This window comes from Suncus etruscus, chromosome 8 (genome assembly GCF_024139225.1).
Source record: "Suncus etruscus isolate mSunEtr1 chromosome 8, mSunEtr1.pri.cur, whole genome shotgun sequence".
Classification (NCBI taxonomy): Eukaryota; Metazoa; Chordata; class Mammalia; order Eulipotyphla; family Soricidae; genus Suncus; species Suncus etruscus.
The window spans coordinates 65,013,404-65,035,298 of record NC_064855.1 but is presented as its reverse complement, the minus strand read 5'-3'; the positions used below and the strand labels follow the sequence as shown (position 1 = coordinate 65,035,298).

Here is a 21,895-nt window from a genome sequence, read left to right as displayed (position 1 = left end):
CCAGCCCCTCACTGGAAACAGGAACAGAATACGGAGGCAGTGGGGTAGTCTCCTGCAGACATAAAGACATGTTGGCGTTTGGTGAGGCCCCTATCGCTTACAGTGGGTCAAAGCAGTTTATTCTAGAGGGCCGACATTGGTGCTTGCAACCATTCTCATACAGGGCCCAGAGTTTGGCTTTGATGTCAAGACACACTCTGTCTACAGGCTCATTTGATGGGTTAAGGTTGCCACAGTACAGCCAGCAAGAGAGGAGATGGCAAACCTCCTGCTGGAATCTGCCTGCCTTCTCCTTGTGAAGCCTGTGTTTGGCCTCACATCACTCTCCTTGACACAGCCTGGACACCTGGCCTGTCTGCTCTGACCTGACATCCTCCCCAAGCTACTGAGGCAGGTGGCTCCAATCTTGTAGCCAGTTACCCACAGAAAAGCACACAGAGGAGCCCGGAACTGTGGGCACAGCCACGCATGGATGATGTAATTTCAGAAAAGGTCCTGGGAACCCATTTTCTGGCTGAGTTCTGGGATGGTGGCACGTGCCCTAGAGCCACAAGGTACAACTACCTTTCTCGCCAGGGTACACACTGGTGGTTGAGAAGGTCACTTGAGCCCAGAAGTGAGTGAAAGCACCCAGGGGTAGGAGAGCTGTTATGCTCCTTGGATGCCTGAGCCTAGTGTCAAAGTCTTGCGCCCAGAGACCTGACCGTGGGGTTTGGAGAGCAGATTTGGACCTGGTTAGAGGCAGAGATTTGGATGACAGAATATTGGTGTGATCCCAGGAAGCAAAAGGTTCCGGGGGAACTTCTGGTGCCCAGAGTTGGCTTTATCTCGGGACCCTGGGAGAATGGCAGAGCATGGGAGAGGGGAGGTGCGAAGTCTCTGGGTGGGGAGATAGGTTTTTCTCAGGACAAAGCCAAGCAGAACAAGTATAGAGCATGCCACAAGGCAAGTGAAAAGACAAGTGGTTCCCGCTGAGTGAATGTGTGATCTTTTGTGCTTGGGATCCGCCATGTCTTTAACTGTTCCTCAAGCCATTCTCCTGTAGACATTTATGCCAGGCTCATTTTGTGGTCCCTTAAGAGCATCAAAGACAGAGATTGTAGAGAGGGAGGGGCTTTGCTGTAGGCCCCTCATTCCAGAGTCAGGGCTAGTGGTCAGGAGAAGCCCTGGGCCATGCCTGTCACTTTTTCAGGGTGGCAGCCTAGCTTGTAGAATTCAAAACTCAGCCACCCACCAGCCACTTCCCCTGTACCAAAGCAGAATCAGAGACTGGAGCAACATGGAAAAAACAGGCAGACAAAACAGGTGGAGCCAGTTAGCAACAAAGTTCTCAACTAAGTTTTTGTTGTTGTTTTCAGCTAGGAATGGGGGTTTAAGATGCTGTATGCTAGAGGACAAGGGGAAGTAAGCAGGCACACATCTCCTGTGGGCTCCAGGTGTGGACCCAGGAAAACCCCTCCGTCGCTGTGCCTCCTAGCCACATCTTCATTATGCCTCATACCCCATCCCAAGGGTGCTCCCGGGACAGTCACTAGGCTGACAGTCACACTCCGCCAAGGCCAATCCTATGCATCAAACACAGCTGGACACTAAGGAAATCGTAAAATACCAAATCCAATTCCAAATCCCATGAAGATGCAGTGTGTCACCCTCAGGCTCCAACCCTAATTCAAGCTCAGATGTAAGACCTGAGTTCCGGTGAACAGGTTTCAGGCACTGTCTGTGGGTCCTGAAATGTTGGCCAGAGTTAACCCTTTGTCCCAAGATGAGTTTCAGGACCAGAGTAATAGTGTAGTGGATAGGACATATGCCTTGCACACCAGGGTTCAATCCTTGCATCCCTGTAGCCAAACAGGAGCGACCCCCTAAGCAGAGTCAGGAGTAACCCCTGAGCACTGATAGATGTGTCCCCCCAAAAGAAAAGATAGCTTAAATCAAGATGAGCTTCTCCTGAATAGTTGGTAGGGAATGTGGTGACTAGGAGCTGTAAGTTTTGCAAAAGTGCAGCTGCTCCAGGCCAAGCCCAGGGTGCTTCTGGGCTAACAACCTGCCTAACTAAAGAGCTAGTCACCTTTCTGAAAAGGAGGTGACAGTCCAGAGTTGACACTCTTGGGGCTGTTGAGGTCCAAGGGCTCCGTCCTCTGCCCTTTCCTGACCACACATATGGGAGAGGTAATCGACCTGGCACAGCAGGATCTGTGCCCTCCTGTCAATAAACAAATAACAAATAAATAAAATGCCAAAAAATAAACAAAGCAATCCGCCCCAAACCACCTACAAACGACTTTCCACCACTTCGAAGTACTTTCTGGGCAGCTCTGATCATCGGCAAACTCGGAGGGGCAGAGGTGCATGCAGGGCAGTCAGCTCAGAAGCAATGAGAACTGTGGCACTGCAACTCAGGGATCCCCCAGGGGTCCCATTCATGTCAGAATGGGCAGAAGATCGATGTTGGCAAGGGAACCCCTTGCAGCCTCGCTAGGCTGACTCTGGTGCCACGAGATTTAGCGCCTGACGAGGTGGCGGCTGGGCACCTCAACCCAGGCCTGCAGCCCAGCCCACCTGCAGTGGCTCAGGAGCACTGGAGCTCAGATGGGGAGGGGAGCCAGCTGCCTCACAAAGCCCGCGCCGCTGCGGGGTGGGACTCAAGACTTGGAGCATCTCTGTGCTGCCCCGGGTGCAGAGGGGAGCAGAGGCAGGACTTGAGCCACCCACACCCCGGGAAGAAAGCGATCCCCCGCACGGTGAACCTGGCTCCCCTCTGCGCAACATCCTAGCGACCTCTGACCTGGACAGGCGCCCCTGCGGCTCTCTGACCGTTGGGCGGACCGGGCTTGAGTTCTGGCCCGGCGGGCAGGGCCGGGTCCCGTGCAAACTGCAGCTGGGAGCGTTCACTAAGAGGTAAAGCATCTATGTCTTGTGCGAGCTAGCCTAGGATAGACTGCTTTTCGATCCCCCAGGGTCCCATATGGTTCCCTAAGCCAGGAGCGATTTCTGAGCACATAGCCAGGAGTAACCCCTGAGCTCACTGGGTGTGTCCCCCACCCAAAAAAAAAAGAACAATATATTTCAACGGGTTTGGGGAAGAGTCCTGGGATGGGTTGTCCAACTCAGGAGTTTAACCACAAAGAAAAAGGCATGAGGAGCCCCAGTTGACCCCCTACCCCTTTCATGTTTCAAGGTTCCCAGGCCAGATGCAGGCATGAGGAAGGAATCACCCAGCCTGAAAACAAACTCATCTCAGCAAGCTAAAGTCTCAGGTCCCACTTCTCTTTTTTATTTGTCATTGTTTCTCAGAAGCCAAAGCTATTTCATACTTATATAAAACTGCCCTTAGATTTTCCCTTATTTCTATATATCTGCTTTGGAGCAAAATTCTGTTAGACCTGACACACTTGATATATATAAGGGATATTTTAGGTATTAAGAACATCCCTTTTGCTCTAATCAACAAGGCCTGGAATTTGAAACTGCTATCTCATTAGAAACTGAAATCTTTGAGAATCGGAGGTCATTGCATGTTTATCACTATTATATCTGGACAGTATTTGTTCTCTTTCCATGTCTTGCCAGGATATAAATTTAGCTCTAAGCAATTCCCACCAGCTCACTATGTGTCATGTCCAGGCAAGCAGAGAGATGATATGAGCCTGCTATCACCTGTCCTGCTTTTGGCACTTTTTTTTCTTCTCACTATTACTTGCCCAGCTTCTCTTGAAGCTCAAAGCACCCAACCAGATCAGTGATTTGAAATCAAGGTCAAGTCAACCCCCAGCCCCATCTGATTCTGTGAACACCATCTGGAGCCAAGTTCTAGTGACCGCATCCAAGGGCAGAAGGTCCGTCCTGCTGCCATCTAGTGTGTAGCAGTCAGAGATATGTGGAACAATCAGCAAAGTCCAAGATACCCTCGCACCCCTTGTTTCCACCTCCTTAAAATATTCTCTAGGTTAAGCTCAGCATTGCTGGCTGGGACTGAGACTCTTTGCTTTGGTTACTGTGTCCTTTATGCTCGGTAATGCCATCTAATTCCTCAACGCTGCTAAACTTTGCTTCCTTCTTCAGCAACCGATTCCTGGGCACAAAATGGACTTTGACGTTGTCAAGAACGACCGACACCATTTTTGGGGCCATCGCAACAGTACTTTGTAGCTTTTCACGTGGTGGACCTGGGTTCGGGTTCTGGCATCCCATTTGGTCTCCAGAGCCTGCCAGGAGCGATTTCTGAGCGCAGAGCCAGGAGCAACTTAACCCCAGAGCACCAATGGGTGTGCCCCAAAGACAACAAAACCAACCAACCAACAAGGATGAGGCCACTTTTGAGAGCTGGTTATGGGATTAGGCCCTCTTTCCCGTTTACCCTAAATTCGCACAAATTCCCAGGGGAAAGGATTTGGTTTTGGGATGGATGGGGGGATAATGGTCTCTGATCCCAACCCCAGCGCGTGCCCAGTCTGGAGAGAAGGGCCATGCTTTTTCCCTCAGTGTCCTTGGTGGCGGCAGGTCGTACCCGTTCAGTCTTGCAAGAACAGTGGTGTAAACAACGGAGCTTGTGCTTTAAAATAACAACAACACGGGGCCGGGGCGGTGTCCCATGTGGTCCCCAAGCCAGGAGCAATTTTAGGAGTAGCCCCTCAGCGTGGCCCAAAAACCAAAACCAAAACCAGACACACAACAAGATGGGCTCAGCGGTAGGGCGTTGGCCTTGAAAGCAGCCGATCCAGGACAGGCAGTGGTTTGAATCCCGGCATCCCATAGGGTCTCCCGAACCCGCCAGGAGCGAGAGCAGAGCCAGGAATAATCCCTAAGTGTCACCTGGTGTGGCCCCAAACAAAGCAAAAGCACACAAATAAGCAAAGACCCTGCCACAAGTCACAATCATCGAAGCCCTCGGCGGCCCGACCGCTTGGAGAACAGGCAGCTTCTCGGCTGCCAACCCCAGAGACGCCCGGCAGGCCCGCCCAGCGGAAGCGCTCGGCCGAGGGCGGAGCTGCAGCCCCAGCCCCGGGGTCGTGCCCGCAGGTGAGCTTTCCGGGCGCTTTCCGGGGCGGGGCGGGGCGGGGCGGCTTGGGGCGTCCCTGGCGGCGCGACCTCGCGTGAGAAAGGTGCGCAGGGAGTTCGGGGGTCCGCGCCCTTCTCTGCCTGGGGCCTGCGCGCCAGGAGGTGAGGTCGAAAAGCGGGGTGACCCGGTAGGGAGAGGGTGTCAGGCGGGCCGAGACCTGATCGTCCCCCTCAGGGCGCGGGCCGACCCCTGAGCTTCCTCTGTCTGTCTCAGCGGATCCCACTAGTGACGAGAGGGAGTTTGCCCGTTTCTTTTTTATTTTATGTATTTGTTTGTTTGGTTTTGGTTTTGGGGTCACACCCGGCAGTGCTCAGGGGTCACTCCTGGCTCTGAGCTCAGAAATAGCCCTTGGCAGGCACCGGGGACCACCAGGGGACCACCTGGGATGCCGGATTCGAACCACCGCCCTTCTGCATGCAAGGCAAACATCCTACCTCCATGCCATCTCTCTGGCCCCCAGTTTCTTTCTTTAGGTTTGCGTAGACTCATCCATGCTCCCAAGCTCGCACGCGCGCGCGCGCGCACACACACACACACACACACACACACACACACACACACACACAGACACTCACACACACACACATACACTTTTTTCCCTCTTAGACCAGGGGTTACTCCTAGCTCTGCAATCAGAAAACACTCCTGGAAGACTTGGGGGACCCCATGGGATGCCTGGATTCAAACCATTGTTGATCCTGATAAAGATATGGGAAGACGTGGCCTCAAATAGATTTAAATAAACCTCCAAATACACTTACAGACCTATGTGTTCCTGAAAAAAAGTTGTTTTCGAAGCAAATGCTGTGCTTTAACTTTGTATTTCCTAGTCATTCTGTAAATAGGAAGGCAAATACAGTCTTTTATTATTAAATGTTTTGCTTTGCTCTGTGCCATGTTCTGTGATGTGTTTTAAAAATTAGACACTACAAATAAGGTAACTGAAAATCGAGTGAATTAAATTCTGTGGGTTTCCCATTTATTTATTTATTTATTTATTTATTTTGGTGATGGAGAAACATATACATAATTTTAGGGTTTAGTGTAGAACCTCCATTGATCCAAGGTTGCTATTCACCAGGAAATGTTACGAGCTTTATGCTTCTCTATTCTGTATTAAGCAGCCTGGCCTGCTTTGGTTTATCCTGGAAATGTCAGAGGGGAGACTGAAGTCAAGCACTGCTTGAATTCTCTTTTGTTCCAAGTGCCGCCAGCTCAAATTGTCCCTAAAAGAATCCTTTTTCCTTTCCTCTCTTTTTTTATTCTTGCCATCTTCCCACACCTGGAAAAATTTGTCTTTGTCTCTGCCTCTGTCTGCAATTCTTTCTATATATTTTCTTCCTCACGACCTCTACCCATTTTCCATCCCATTATCTCCCTGCCTTTTGTACTTTTGGATTCTTTGGCCTAGCCCTTTACTCCTTTCAGATCCATTGTCTCTGCAGTTAGTGATTTTCTTCATATGTGGATACAGTGATTTACTTACTGAGATGTGATCCACATATATCTGTAACATATAATCTACATTTATCTTAAAGATTTTAGATTATATATATTTCCATCTTGGTTAAATTCCTTCAGAGACAGTCCAATAAACTGAGGATAAAATCCACAATTTAAATTGTTCCTGTCTGCTTTGCCAACCTGTTACAAGCTTCTTTCAATCTTTTGGACTACACACAATCTCTCATGTACATGTTCTTTTGGGGGCGGAAGGCACACCTGGTATATGTGTCACTCAGCTCTCGTTACTTATAGCTCTGTGCTCTACTTCTGGCTGGCTCAAGGAACTATAGAGGATGCTAGGGATTGAACCTGGGTTGGCCGTGTGCAAGGCAAAATACCCTGCCTCTGCCCTCTCTATTATCTATCCCTTTGGCCTTGCACACACTCTTTTGTTCTTAAATATGCATTCTCTCTGCCTGGATCCCTCTCATGCCTTTTCTTTACCTAGCCAACTACCATTAGTCTTCTGTTTAAGTAGTACCACAATTCCTTGGATATTTATCTTAGCTGTATGTAAGAGTCTGTGAGACTCCTTCCATTGAGACTTGCCACCCTACATTTGTTAAAGTCTGTGTTTCTCTGCATTGAGACCTCAGGGGCAGTGGGAGACTTGTTCAATGCTGGTGTGGGTGTTCAGTATCTACCTGTGGTGTTAATAAAGGAAAGAGTAGCCCTGGTTCTATTCTGATGAGAGCTACTTTAAATTAGTTCCACCTTCTGAGGCTCGATTTCATTCTCAAATGCTTCTGTTTTGTGAATACAGGCTGGGAGAGCCCTGAGCACTGTGCCTGAGTGAAGCAAGGCTGCGCGGATGACCCACTATGGACAGCTACACAGTCCTGAGAGTGATCGGGGATGGCTCCTTCGGCAGAGTCCTCTTGGTTCGGCAGGAAAGCAGTACTCAGATGTGTGCCATGAAGGAAATCAGACTTCCCAAGGTGACTGCTAAGCTAAGCACAGAGCTCGTGTGAAATGTGCACAGTGTATAGTTTATAGAGGAGAATTAGTTCTTGAGGTTGAACAAGGAAGTGCTTCTTGATACAAAAGATGGGATGGGTTTATTTATTCATTTTACAAAGTCTTGCTATGTTTTTATAGTCTTAGGAGATTGCATCTAACTAAAAGGAATAAAAATAGTCAAAGTTTAGGTAGTGCTTATTTTATCTCAATGAAAATGACTTAATGATTTCCAATTTTGTATACCTAAAGCTATATGTAATCTATCAAAGCAGTTTAATTATGATATTATTTAAATGGCATAACAGTACATTGAAGGGAAAAAAATCTAACCCATTTAACATTAAAATCTTTTACAAGTAACACTATGTTGTTGTATAGAGGTTGGTGTTTAAGGGAAGTAAATAACATATTTGTTTAACATCTTTTTCTAGTCTTTCTCTGATACAGAGAATTCTAGGAAGGAGGCTATTCTGCTGGCCAGAATGAAACACCCTAATGTTGTTGCTTTTAAAGAATCATTTGAAGGTAAATAGGAATTCCTCACCTAAGTAGACTCTAAATTTGATTCACGGCTTCTAGGACTTTCATAAAGAATCATACTTTTATTTTAGCTGAAGGACACCTGTATATTGTGATGGAGTATTGTGATGGAGGAGATCTAATGCAGAAGATTAAACATCAGAAAGGACAGTTATTTCCTGAAGATGTGGTAAGAGACTGACTCACATAGTTTCCCTCAGAGCAACTTTCCCCATAAAATTTGTACAAGTTCAAGTAAAAGCTAGATAGTATGCTACCCCAATTCATGAACGCTCTAAAAAGCCAGTTAGAGCTCCAACTTTTTAAATTGAGGCCACTAGATGGTACCAGCAGTAAGACACTTGCTTTGCATGTGGCCAACCAGATTTTGATCTTTGGCACCACATATGGTCCTCCAAGCCCTGCCAGGAGTGATTGCTAAGCTCAGAGCTAGCAGCAGGCTCTGAGCCCTGCTGGGTGTATCCCCAAAACATAACAATAACAGTAATAGTAGTAACATAAAAATTTGAAATGAAAGCTAAAAAAGTAAATAAGAGCATTAATATCTATGTTTACCTGATATGCAAGTTAGAAATTTTTATATGGGTGATCTTGCTTAGAATTATGATATGCCTGCATGAGATGATTTTAATCTCAGTTTAATTAGAAAAAAGTTTATAAAATATCAAGATTAAAACTTTTGTGTTTAGAAGAATATAAAAATTGTATTAATAATATTTATTTTGTACTAATTTGAAGTCTAGAGTTTTTATTGTATTGAAATTTTAGATAGCAGATGGATAATTTTGTACTTATTAATACTTTGATAGAAGGAAGCCTTGAATTTCTGTTCCTCTGACATACCTATTCCCAGTTTTTTTCTTCTTAAGTTTAGCTTATTCTTCAAAGCATCCTAAGTCTAGAGCTTACTGCCTTTTTAGTGGAAAATTGCATACCATTATGAATTGAATGTAGGAAAACATTAAGTAGACAACTGTAATTGGCTTAATTTGACTTGTGAAACATATGAATAAAGTGTCGAACTGGAGACTAGTGCATGGGAAAGGCTCAGCCAATCCAAGTTTGATCCTGGCATTATCTCTGGTCCCCTGAACGGTGCCAGGTATGACCCCAGAGTACAGAGTTGGGAATATATCCTGAGCACAGCTGAGTGTGTTCCTAGAACCCAGAGACATTAAATAAATTTTTTTAAAAAAAGGACAATGAAGTGAATGTTTTTCAGGTATAAGTTGAGCTGTTGAAAATGTGTAGGTAAAACTTGACTTGAAAGGAATGAATCTCAGAAAGAAATAGTTTTTAAATTTGTTTGTTTGCTTGTTTAGGCCCCATCTAGCAGTGCTCAGGGCTTACTTCTGGCTCTGTGGTCATAGATCACTGCTGTTGTGGTTTGAGGACTATTATGGGGTGCCAGAGATCTAACTTGGCCAGCCACATGCAATGCCAGCACCATGCCTTCTGTAGTATCATTGAAACAAATCAGTTTTAACCATTGTCCTCTAGATACTTATAAATTCTGGATATTAATTAAAATAAATAAGCAGAGGCTGAAATAATAGCACAGTGGTAGGGCATTTGCCTTGCACGTGGCCAACCTGGGATGGCCCTGGTTTCAATCCCTTGCATCCCATATGTTCTCCCAAGCCTGCCAGGAGCAATTTATGAGTTCAGAGCCAGGAGTAACCCCTGAGTGCTGCTGGGTGTGGCCCAAAAGCCCCCCAAAAATTATAAGCAGAATATGCTGACCTCTAAGAATTATTTTGTTTGTTTTTGGACCACACATGTTGACACTCTGGCTTGGGGAACCATATTATGGGACTCTAGGATCAAACCCAAGTCTCTTCTGGGTCAGCAGCATGCAAGGCAAATGCTTTACCACTGTGCTATAACTCTGGCCCCTAAGAATTATTGGCTTTTGTTTTGGGGGGGGGTCACACCCGGCAGCGCTCAGGGGTTACTCCTGGCTCCACGCTCAGATATTGCTCCTGGCAGGCTCAGGGGACCATATGGGACACCGGAATTCAAACCAATGACCTACATGAAAGGCAAACGCCTTAGCTCCATGCTATCTCTCCGGCCCCAAGAATTACTGTTAATGAGTTGTTTTAATGTTCACTCTGAGTATTCTGGAAGTTGCTCCAGCCTGATTGTGAATTACTTATATATATATGTATATATATATATACATACATATATATACATATATATGTATTTATGAAGTGCTTTTACATGGCTAAATGCAATAAAAGCATGAAAATAAATTGCCAATTTCATACAGAACATGATGAAATATGGATTTATACTTCGCTGAACTTCTCTAGTCAGCAGTGAATCTTTTAGTTGAACTATATCATATTTCAGAGTTCCATATTGGCATTATATAAAATTTAGGTCAGCTAAGGTCTAAGGAAGGACCTTTGGAATGTTAAGTTACTTCACTGTGAATCAGTTAGACACCCTGTAATTTTGCATACTTTTTCCCTACAGATACTTAACTGGTTTACACAGATGTGCCTTGGAGTGAACCACATCCACAAGAAACGTGTATTACACAGAGACATCAAGTCCAAGGTAAGTGGAATACTTTTTTAGAGTTAAAAACGTTTTGTTCCGTCTTTTTTAATGTCTGTTATTATATTTTCTTTTAGCCTAGTTCTGTTTTAGATATGTTAATTATTTCATAATTTATACATTTTAAATATTTAAATATTTTACTAGCCAAATGAGATACTTTCTTTAAAAAGAAAATGAAAGGAAGCTGTTAAATATTTTTAACGGTATTTACTGAGCTGTCTTACTGATTGTTTATTGAGTCCATATATTTTTAGGATGCAAATGGGTGGAATCTGAGTCTGCCACCGAGGCTTCTTCTGACTGATGTTGATTAATCGGGTTCTGTTGATACCATCGACAGCTCACTTTTTAGGTTTAAGCAATCCTCTTGAATTTCCAAGCAGGGGAATGAATAGCTGCCAGGGAGTACCTTGGTTTTTTTTGTTCCACTTGAGTTTCAGCTGCCAACAGTTCTCCCATTAATCTCCATAATCATCAGGCTTGAATGACAGCTTCTCTAGAGACCTCTGCCTTAGGTTTGAAAGATGGAGTTATAATCTGAGCTTTTCTTTTTTTAATGCAGAATATCTTTCTTACCCAAAGTGGGAAAATAAAACTGGGAGATTTTGGATCTGCCCGTCTTCTCTCCAAGTATGTATGTCTGTTCTGTTGTAGTAACAGTTAATCAAAGCATCAGTATTCAGGAATGCCTTATAATAATTTATTTTTACTTTTTTTTGCCACACCCAGTGACATTCAGGGGTTACCCCTGGCTATGCACTCAGAAGTCACTCCTGTCTTTGGGGGGACCATATGGGACACTGGGGATCAAACCGAGGTTCGTCCTGGGTCAGCCTTGTGCAAGGGAAATGCCCTACTGCTGTGTTGTGGCTTCGGCCCCTTAAAATAATTATTTTGTTTCATTTTGGGTTTTTTTTTGGTTTTTGGGTCACATCCAGCGAAGCTCAGAGGTTACTCCTGGCTCTTCACTCAGAAATTGCTGCTCACAAGCTCAGGAGACCATATGGGATGCTCGGAATCAAACCACCTTTCATGGGTCGGCTGTGTGCCAAGCAAAAGCCCTACCACTATGCTATCTCTCCAGCCCCCCTTATAATAATTTTTTTGTTTTGTTTTTGGGCCACTCCCAGTAACGCTCAGAGGTTACTTCTGGCTATGTGCTCAGAAATCACTCCTGGCTTGGGGGACCATATGGGACACCTGGGGATTGAACTGCAGTCCATCCTAGGTCAGCCACGTGCAAGACAAATGCCCTACCACTGAGCAGCCGCTCTGGCTATTTAATAATTTCTTTTAATTTATTTTCATTTTATTTATTTATTTATTTTGGTTTTTGGGCCACACCCAGTGGTGCTCAGTGGTTATTCCTGGCTATCTGCTCAGAAATAACTCCTGGCAGGCGTGGGGGACCATATGGGATGCCGGGATTCGAACCAACCACCTTAGGTCCTGGATCAGCTGCTTGCAAGGCAAACACAGCTGTGCTATCTCTCCAGCCCCATTTTTTTTTAAATTTAAAAAGCATATATTTAGTCTGATTCTTGTTAGGTTGTATCCATCTTTCCCATTATTAAATAATAATGATTTTAAAATAATAAAGATTTTTAAGTAATAACTAATTAAATAATAAGTACTACCATTACAACTCAAAAAGTTGGAGAAAATAGAATGGAAGATTTATGAAGCCCTTTTTAGATATCTATCAGTGATCTGAATGAGCAAAAAGAAAATAGTGTGATAATTAAAAAATAGTACAAGAGGAGCTAGAGTGATAATACAAGGGATAGGATGCTTACCTGGCACATGGCTGACCCAAGTTTGATCCTTGACATCCTGTATGGTCCCCTGAACACTGCCACGAGTGATTCCTGAGAGCAAGGCCAAAAATAACCCCAGAGGACCATCAAGTTTGGTCTAAAAACAAAAATAACCAAACAAAGCAAAAAGTTCAAGAGGACCAGTATAATAGAACAGAGCAATAGAACAGGGTCCTTGCCTTGCACATGGCAGACTCAGGTTTGATCCCTGGCATATATGGTCTCCCAAGCCTGCCAGGAGTGAGCCATGAAAATAGTCAAGTGTGGCCCAAAAACCAAAACAATAATAATAATAAAACGAGTAAATTTAATCACACATTAATTTGTCATGAAGAAATCTTATCCAGTTTGATAAATAGTAAATGAATGTAGACAAAGGGTAAGAATAGCAATGGCGGGGCTGGGAAGGTGGCGCTAGAGGTAAGGTGTCTGCTTTGCAAGTGCTAGCATAGGATGGACAGCGGTTTGATCCCCTGGCTTCCCATATGGTCCCCCCAAGCCAGGGGCGATTTCTGAGCGCATAGCCAGGAGTAACCCTGAGCGTCAAATGGGTGTGGCCCCCCCCCAAAAAAAAAGAATAGCAATGGCAACTCATCCATGAATAAACAGTATGTATATATATTTATGTGTACATATATACATAAAAATATATATAAAGTAGAGCAGATAAACATGCAAACAGGTAGATTCATCTCAAATAAATACAAATGGAGAAAAACTACCAACTTTACCTACTAAATTTGAGACACTGAAACTTGTACTTGACCAAACAAAGATACCATATTTGCCGGCGTATAATATGACTGGTCGTATAAGACGACCCCCTAATTTTGCAGTTAAAACATAAGTTTAGGCCTATATTCGCTGTATCAGACAGAACGTTCCTGTGCTGCATGTGCTGCATGTGTTCCTGTGCTCATGTACCGCAGTGAGCCAATCACAGCAAGCAAAGGTTCAAAGGTTCTACTGTAATAGACTTCCTCTCTGACTCTGGCCAATCTGAGCAGGCTTTTGACAGTGTAGATTCGGGTCCAGAACATTGTCTGATTTGCATGCATAAAAAGCCTGCTTGGATTGGCTGAGTTAGAGAGGCGGTCCGAGCAGCCTGGCAGTGATTGGTGCAGGATCGAGTTGGAAAATTCATTTTATGGCAGTATTCAGACAATTTTCGTTTAGCGGCATATTGAAACATTTTTTGGGATATACTCGCGTATAAGACGACCCCTGATTTTCAGTTGACTTTTTTTTTTCAAAAGTCGTCTTATACGCTGGAAAAAATGGTATATGCTTTTTTTTTTTTTGTATATTATTTGTTGTATTGTAACTTAGTTTAAAGCTTTTGAAAAAAAATTTGACAGGCAGTGAGTGCTTATTGTGGTTTTATTTGTAACAGTGAAAAATTTAAAGTATTCTATAAATGGTGGGACTGGAAACCCTTTGAATACATTCCAATGTCATTGAGAATTATTCTTTAAAGATTAGGGTAGTATGGAAAAATTTAGTGTAAATTCGACTTGGTGAAAAATAAACACAGATTTTATATATGAAATGATTTTAAACATTTATGATTAAAGAAGAAATAATTTCTTATCAGAATAATGATACTGTTTTTAGTATTTGTTTCATAATTTCACACATTAGTGATTAAAATAACATCACTAAGGATGACAAGAAGATGAAGCTATAGACAATATAAATATTAAAAGTCCTCACATGTTTCCTTTTTGTTCCTAAACATTCTATTGATGGGTATCAGAAAGAACCTTTCCAGATTCTTACTAGGAGTCCCCAGCAATAATAATTTTTTTTTATGGTTTTAGTCCCATGGCATTTGCTTGTACATATGTGGGAACACCTTATTATGTGCCCCCAGAAATTTGGGAGAACCTGCCTTATAACAATAAGAGGTAAGTGATGTTCTTATATAAGGGCACAAAGGGTGACTGGTAATCATGTTTGGCTTTTATTCTCTGAAAGCACTGTGAAATTTCAATTTCTAACCAAAGATAGCATTTTCCAATTGTTTTAGCCCCAGTTAAATGGGCCATCCTGTTAAAAAAAAATGCTTAGGGGTTGGAGAAATAGTACAGAGGTTAAGGACACTGACCATGCTTACCACCTATTTCATTTTAATCGACTGTACTCTGTGCTTCTGGGAATGATCTCTAAGCATGAAGCTGGAAGTAGCTTCTCTACCAACCCAGCACTACCAGATGTGGCCCTAAAACTAACAACAACAAAAACTTGAAATGTTGATGCCAGAGTGATACACAACCAGCTCAGCTTTGTGTGTAAGAGGCCCAGGTTTGCTCTTCATAGCATCTTGCTGTGGGCACAAAGCCAGTAGTAGCCCTCAGTACTACAGGATGTGTCCCCAAGCCTCCCGCCATCCAAACTAAATAGAAACAAACAAACAAAAAAAAACTTCCGTGTTAAAAAATATTCTGAAATATAGTAAGACTTTTCTTAGGGCAGTATGAATTACTGTGTCTTACACTTTGCTGCTTCAACTTTTAATATTCAAAAGCTCATTTTGTAGCCTTATTAGTTAATTTAGAATGTCTGAGAGTTGGAAGCAGGCATCAGGAATTTTCTGGATCCCCAAGCTTATTACCATGTGCTGCAAAACTTGGGGGTCACTGAATTATGCCTTTTCATAGCATTTATAAAATTAGATAAGAGGTGAGGTGCTTGACAATTGGGTTACTTGGTTACAAGATTTTTTTTCGGGCCACACCCATTTGATGCTCAGGGGCTACTCCTGGCTAAGCACTCAGAAATTGCCCCTGGCTTGGGGGGACCATATGGGACACCCAGGGATCGAACCGCAGTCCTTCCTTGGCTAGCGCTTGCAAGGCAGACACCTTACCTCTAGCGCCACCTCGCCGGCCCCACAAGTTTTTTTAATAGGAGGCTCCACCAAGGGTTTTGGGGAACCCCTTAAAGTCATGCCCAGATGTGTGATGGGGGGTGTCTCAGGGTTGAGTATTTGGCCCAGTGGTTTGGGCTATAAAGCGCTGCAGAACTCAGGTTCCCACAGTGCTTGCGGGGACTATAACTTAATGAGAACAAGCTCAGGACCGCCCCTTTAAGCCATATCACCAGCCCTGAAAAATCTTGTGATTTAAAATAATTATTTAAAATCATTAGATGTTTTGCTGAATATACAAGATGCCAATTGCTAAATTAGGTGGGCATGGAGGGGGATAGGAAATACAGGGATGTGCAAGAAATGGCAGTTATGTACTATTTGAGAGGAGTTGGGAAAGAGCCTCAAACAGAGTGATGCTTGACATCCTTCCTATTGGTCAAATGAAAAAACAATAACAATAGCAGCAACAAAAGGAAAAATTGAAAACTATTATTAAAAACTATGAGTTGAAATAAAAATAATCTATATTTTTATTTAATTTATTTTTGTTTTGTGTTTTGGGCCACACCTGTTGGTGCTTAGGGCTACTCCTGCTCAGGAGTCATACCTGGCAGTCCTTGGGAGACCATATTGGGTGCTGGGGGTTGAATACAGGTCAGTCACATGCAAAGCAAATGCCCTATCAGCTGTGCTACTAATCTGGAACTGATTTTATTTTATTTTTTTTTTTTAGAGGTTGGGACCTTACCTGGCCACCTCTAGGTGTAGACTTATCTTCTGGATTTATGCTCAGGGTGGTGCTGGGAATTGAATCTGGGGTGGCCCATGCAAGGCCATGCAAGACAAGCACCATACCCTATACTGTCTCTGGCCCCAAAGAATATTCTTTTTATTGGGGGGGGCACACCCAGTAACGCTCAGGGGTTACTCCTGGCTATGCTCTCGAAAGTTGCTCCTGGCTTGGGGGACCATATGGGATACCGGGGGATGGAACTGCAGTCTCCTAGGCTCGCGCTGGCAAGGCAGACACCTTACCTCTAGCGCCACCACGCCAGCTTCCCAAAAATATTCTTTAGAAAGAACCTGGAGGTTAATGAGAATGAGTGAAAAAACTAGAATGCTTGGTCTGAAGAAGGGTTGGCAAACTACAGAACTCTATTTCTCTGTGTTTTTAGATGATACAATTACCATGGGCTGGAGAGAGCTCCAGAGACACATTTGGGTTTATGGCATGGCAGACTCCTTATAACCTACAGCCACCCAACAAATACATAGACATGCATGAACTAGAGTGCTGCCCCCAGGAATAATCTGAAGCCTGGTATGTACAGATAGGCAGGAGCTGCAGACTTTCACAGAGCTTTTTCCAACTATGTTTAGCCAGAACATAGTTCTTTCCTCCTGCACTAAATTATTGCTGAAGTGAACTGATCTACCCTGATTTGGAAGGGGTAGGCATGACATACCAAGATATTTTTGGGGGGGCGGGGACCACAACTATGCTTAGGGGGACCATATGTCAAACCTGGGTCAGGCACATGCAAGGCAAATCTTATTGTATTACTCTTGTATATATCAGGTAACCTGAAATTATCACATTTTTAATTGCTAAGAATTCTTGTGATGTAGTTCTTATTAGAGTATTCTTTCTTTATTCACTATGATACAAATGCATGTATTTCATATCATAATTCACAGCCCATTTCATCATTACGTTGCTTCTTTATGCTTCCAGTGACATCTGGTCCATGGGATGTATTCTGTATGAACTATGTACTCTTAAGCATCCAGTAAGTATGGCGTGCACAGTGGGAAAGACAGCCTCCTCTTAGAGCTGGCCAAATCCCAAGTAATGACTCAAGTATGTTATTAGTACTTTGTTTCCCTGGGATGAATTCTTTATGCAAGTTTCTATATTCATAATTTTATTACTATGATCATTGCCTAAAGCTACTTCTATAGCATATACTGATAGAAAACTACTGTCTAGTTTTTTTTTTTGTCGGGAGTTTGGGCCACATCTAGCGGTGCTCAGGGCTTAGTTCTGGCAGGCTTGGGTGCCATGTGGGATGCCAAGGATCTAACCTGGGTCAGCTGTGTGCAAGAAAACGCCCTACCCACTGTGCTATCACTGCGCCCCCAACTGTCTAATTTTCCTAATTCTATATTTAGCTTTCATTCTTCTATCCTTTCATCCTTTCCTTTATTTTTTTTACTTATTCTTTATTTTTTGAGGGGGAGGATCATACTTTTTCAGTGCTCAGGGGTTACTCCGGGCTCTGCTGCACTCAGAAATTACTACTGCTATACTTGGAGGACCAAGTACAAGTAGGAAAATTGAACCTGGGTCTTCTGTATCCAAGGCAAAACACCCTACTCACTGTACTGCCCCTGCCCCTTTATTTTTATTGATTTGTTACTGTTTTTCATTGTAATTTGCTAAAATACAACTGTCCTTTAATCAGTACCTTCTCACTGATCTCTCCTTCTTACCTTCAAATCTGATTCTATGAATTTGCATTTCTAAATATTTTATATCAGTGGAACTTAGTATTTTTGTGCATGTGAAATTTTAAGTAGTAAATTTTAAAGCATATATGTGTTGGAGCACGTCAGAATGTTCTTTTTATTTCCTTTTCCTTTTTTATCACATGATCATATGATGCATTGTTTATTCATACATCTGATTCATGCATCTGACATTGTTTTCACCTCTGGGTCTTCCACTTTTTTTTTTGAACAGTGATATAATGAACATGGCAATTCAAGTATTGTTAGAATTCCTGTTTTGAGTAACGAGTAGTGGGGGTACTAGCTCAGATGGGAACTGTGTTTTGCTTTGTGAAGAACCACTCTTTCTCCCCTGGTACTACACCATTTTTATACTGTTTCTTAGTTAAGTTTAACTTAGGGGCCGGCGAGGTGGTGCTAGAGGTAAGGTGTCTGCCTTGCAAGTGCTAGCAAAGGAATGGACTGAGGTTCAATCCCCCGGCATCCCATATGGTCCCCCTAAGCCACGGGTGATCTCTGAGCACGTAGCCAGGAGTAACCCCTGAGCATCAAACAGGTGTGGCCCCCCCCAAAAAAAAAAGTTTAACTTACATGCATATTGCTTCTCTATAAGATATCTCATGAGAAAATTCTGTTCCCTAAATAATGTTTTTCAAGTTATTTTAAAAAATAGTTTAACTAAAAAGGGTTTGAGTATAGGCGGGCATGATGGTATAGTGAGTAGGTCACTTGCTTTGCAAGTGGCTGTCCCTGGTTAGATTCCCTGCAAGACATATGGTCTCCTAAGCCCACCAGGAGTGATTCCTGAGTGCAAAGCCAGGAGTAACCCCTAAATCACTCACTGGTGTAAGCCAAAAACAGAAAGGAAAAAAGGGGGGGGATTAAATAATTTTCTCTGCTTGCTTAGCTATGGAATTAACCAACATAGAACTGATACCTCTAAAGCCTTAGCTTTGCAGAGAGGTAAGTTCTGCTTGCTCGAAATGGATTAAATAAAACCAGGTTGGAGCAAGATTCTTGAAAAATTTGAGGGTTTTATGCTTTTGTTTTAGATTTTGGGTCATACCAAACAGTGTTAGAGGTCATCTTCTGTCTTAATGATTGGATTATGAAATGGAATTAATGAAATGAATTAAATAAAACCAGGTTGGAGCAAGATTCTTGAGAAATTTGAGGGTTTTATGCTTTTGTTTTAGATTTTGGGTCATACCAAACAGTGTTAGAGGTCATCTTCTGTCTTAATGATTGGGGTTGGACCTGTGGTGCTCAAGAACTCATGTGGAACTAGGGATCAAATCTGGGGCTCTAACCTGCAAAACACATGGTCCAAACCTTTGAAGCTGTCTTCTTGGTCCTCTAACCATCCAGAGAAATTTTTTGTTCTTGAGAGGACATAGAACTCATAAGAGTGAATGATTGTGGAAAAATTCTTTGCCCCTTGATGAAAGTAATTCAGACTGAAAGTGTTCCCAGAAAAATAGAGGTCATCTCGGTGCTGGAGAGATAGCATAAAGGTAGGGCGTTTGCCTTACATGCAGAAGGACAGTGGTTTGAATCCCGGCATCCTGTATGGTCCCCTGAGCCTGCCAGGAGCGATTTCTGAGCATAGAGCCAGGAGTAACCCCTGAGCACTGCTGGGTGTGACTCAAAAACCAAAAAAAAAGAAAAAAAAAATAGAGGTCATCTGACTCCTTGGAGATAAAATAGCTTGTAATGTGATGTGTAATTGGCTGGAGAGATAGCATGGAGGCAAGGGCGTTTGCCTTGCATGCAGGAACGTGGTTTGAATCCCGACATCCCATATGGTCCCCGAGCCTGCCAGGAGCAACTTCTGAGCATAGAGCCAGGAGTAACCCTTGAGCACTGCTGGGTGTGACCCAAAGAGAAAAAAAAATTGTGATGTGTAATTAGAAGAACTTGAAAATGTTTCAAAAATGCTGATGCTAGACTCATGGACATGAGTGAAAATCTCTACAGTTGTCCTGAGCATTTCAGTATATTTCTTTTTTTCTTGTTGGGCCACACCTGGTAACACTCAGGGATTACTCCTGGCTATGTGCTCAGAAATCGCTCCTTGTTTGGGGGACCATATGGGATGCTGGGGGATCAAACGCGATCCATCCTGAGTCAGCCGTGTGCAAGGCAAACGCCCTACCTCTGTGCCATCACTCTGGTCCCATATTTCAATGTATTTCAAACAATTGATGATAATTTGTAACCTATATGCACAACAGACTATTATGTATAGATAAAAATACTCATAAAATTGTCTTATATTATTTGTTTCTTTCTTATATTTTTCACAAATTTACTTATCTGTGTTTCTATTTCTAGTTTTAGCAAGAGGAAGTATTAAGAAGCTGGGTTAAGGAGGTCAGGGGCCAGGTTTCATGTTCTATATATACAAAGCCTTGAGTTTGACCCCTGATACCATGAGACCTAGTACATACTACATTGCAGAGCTCTAACACACTGGGAGTGTTGGAATATCTGACTTTGTGGCTGAATACTACTGGAAGTGGCCATTGGGCCTCCCTGAGGACTGTTGGGAGCTCTTCCACCACTAAATAAACTAATTTTTCAAAAGAGTATTAAGGGGGGGTGGAGCGATAGCACAGCAGTAGGGTGTTTGCCTTACATGCAGCCGATCCAGGACAGATGGTGGTTCGAATCCCGGCATCCCATATGGTCCTCAGTGCCTGCCAGGAGTGATTTCTGAGTGCAAAGCCAGGAGTAACTCCTGAGCATCACCAGGTGTAAATCCAAAACAAAACTAATAAACCTTAAAAAAAAAAAAACAAAAAACAGTACTAGGGCTGGAGCGGTGGCGCAAGCAGTAAGGCATCTGCCTTGCCGCACTAGCCTAGGACAGACTGTTGTTCAATTCCCCAGCGTCCCATTTGGTCCCCCAAGCCAGGAGTGATTTCTGAGCGCATAATGTGGAATAGCCCCTGAGCGTTCCTGGGTGTGGCCCCAAAACAAAACAAAACAAATAAACTATTAAGGGGTCAGAGAATAGTACAGTGGGTAAAGAACTTGTTTTATATACAACCAATCTGGGTTTGAACCCTAGCAATAGTATGGTCCCCCAGTCTGACAAGGAGTGATTGCTGAGTGCAGAGCTAAGAGTAAGCCCTGAGCAACACCAGGTGTGGCTCAAAAAAATAAAAACAAACAAAAAAGAGTAAGTATTAGAGAATATAGTGTCTTATGGGGTTTGTTTTTGGTCAATGCTCAGGGGCTACCCACAGCCCAACTCTCTAACCCTGTGCTCTTTGAACTAGTTCCCTGGCCCCCACATCTCATCTGTTATCTTAGTTTTTTGTTTTGTTTTTAAGTTTCTGCATTTTCTGAACATTTCATAACTATTTGTGGGTTTTGTTTTGGGGGGGGTTAGTGGGGGAGGGTTTGGGGCCACACCTGGCAGTTCTCAGGGGTTACTCCTGGCTCTGCACTTAGAAATCACTCCTGGTAGTTCGGGGAACCATATGGGATGCCGGGGATCAAACCCAGTCTGTCCCAGGTCAGCCACATGCAAGGCAAACGCCCTACTGCTGTGCAATCTCTCCAGCTCACTATTTGTTTTTTAAAACAGAAAGGATGTTTTAAAATAGATGAGATGTTTTAAGGTACAAATAGTTCTAAAATGCTTAGGAAATGCAGAACTGGTAGAATGGTTAAAAAAGCAGAGGCAAGCCCTTCAAGATGGCTCAAAGGGTTGGAGCACACGCTGTTCATACAAGAGCCCTTCCTGATTTCTAGCACCACATGGTCACCCAGGTGTGGCACCCCTCCACCCTAAACCTGAGACTATCTTTTTTTTGGGGGGACCACACCCTGTGACACTCAAAGGTTACTTTTAGCTCTACACTTAGGGGTCATTCCTAGAGGTGCTGGGGATTGAACCTAGGTCAGTCATGTACATGGCAAACATCCTACCAGCTGTGCTATCACTCTATCCCCTATTACTTTGATTTTTGAATTCTACTAAAATGTATATCTACAAAAACATTAATGATGAAGTTCCCAGAGAGTCACTGTTGGTAGAGAAGGTTT

The 21,895-nt window shown here is 43.4% G+C and overlaps 1 protein-coding gene across 1 annotated transcript in view; it reads left to right on the top strand.

Annotated features, from left to right (window-relative positions):
* Positions 1-7,334: 7,334 nt before the first annotated feature.
* The window catches only part of NEK3 (NIMA related kinase 3), a 34,690-nt gene continuing 20,129 nt past the window's right edge, over positions 7,335-21,895 (top strand). Inside the window, exons 1-7 of the mRNA XM_049778793.1 lie at positions 7,335-7,506; positions 7,960-8,053; positions 8,140-8,237; positions 10,553-10,636; positions 11,202-11,269; positions 14,277-14,363; positions 17,064-17,118. Of these exons, the coding sequence (XP_049634750.1) occupies positions 7,390-7,506; positions 7,960-8,053; positions 8,140-8,237; positions 10,553-10,636; positions 11,202-11,269; positions 14,277-14,363; positions 17,064-17,118 (603 nt within the window). The 5' untranslated portion in view covers positions 7,335-7,389. The remainder of the gene's footprint in view (positions 7,507-7,959; positions 8,054-8,139; positions 8,238-10,552; positions 10,637-11,201; positions 11,270-14,276; positions 14,364-17,063; positions 17,119-21,895) is intronic.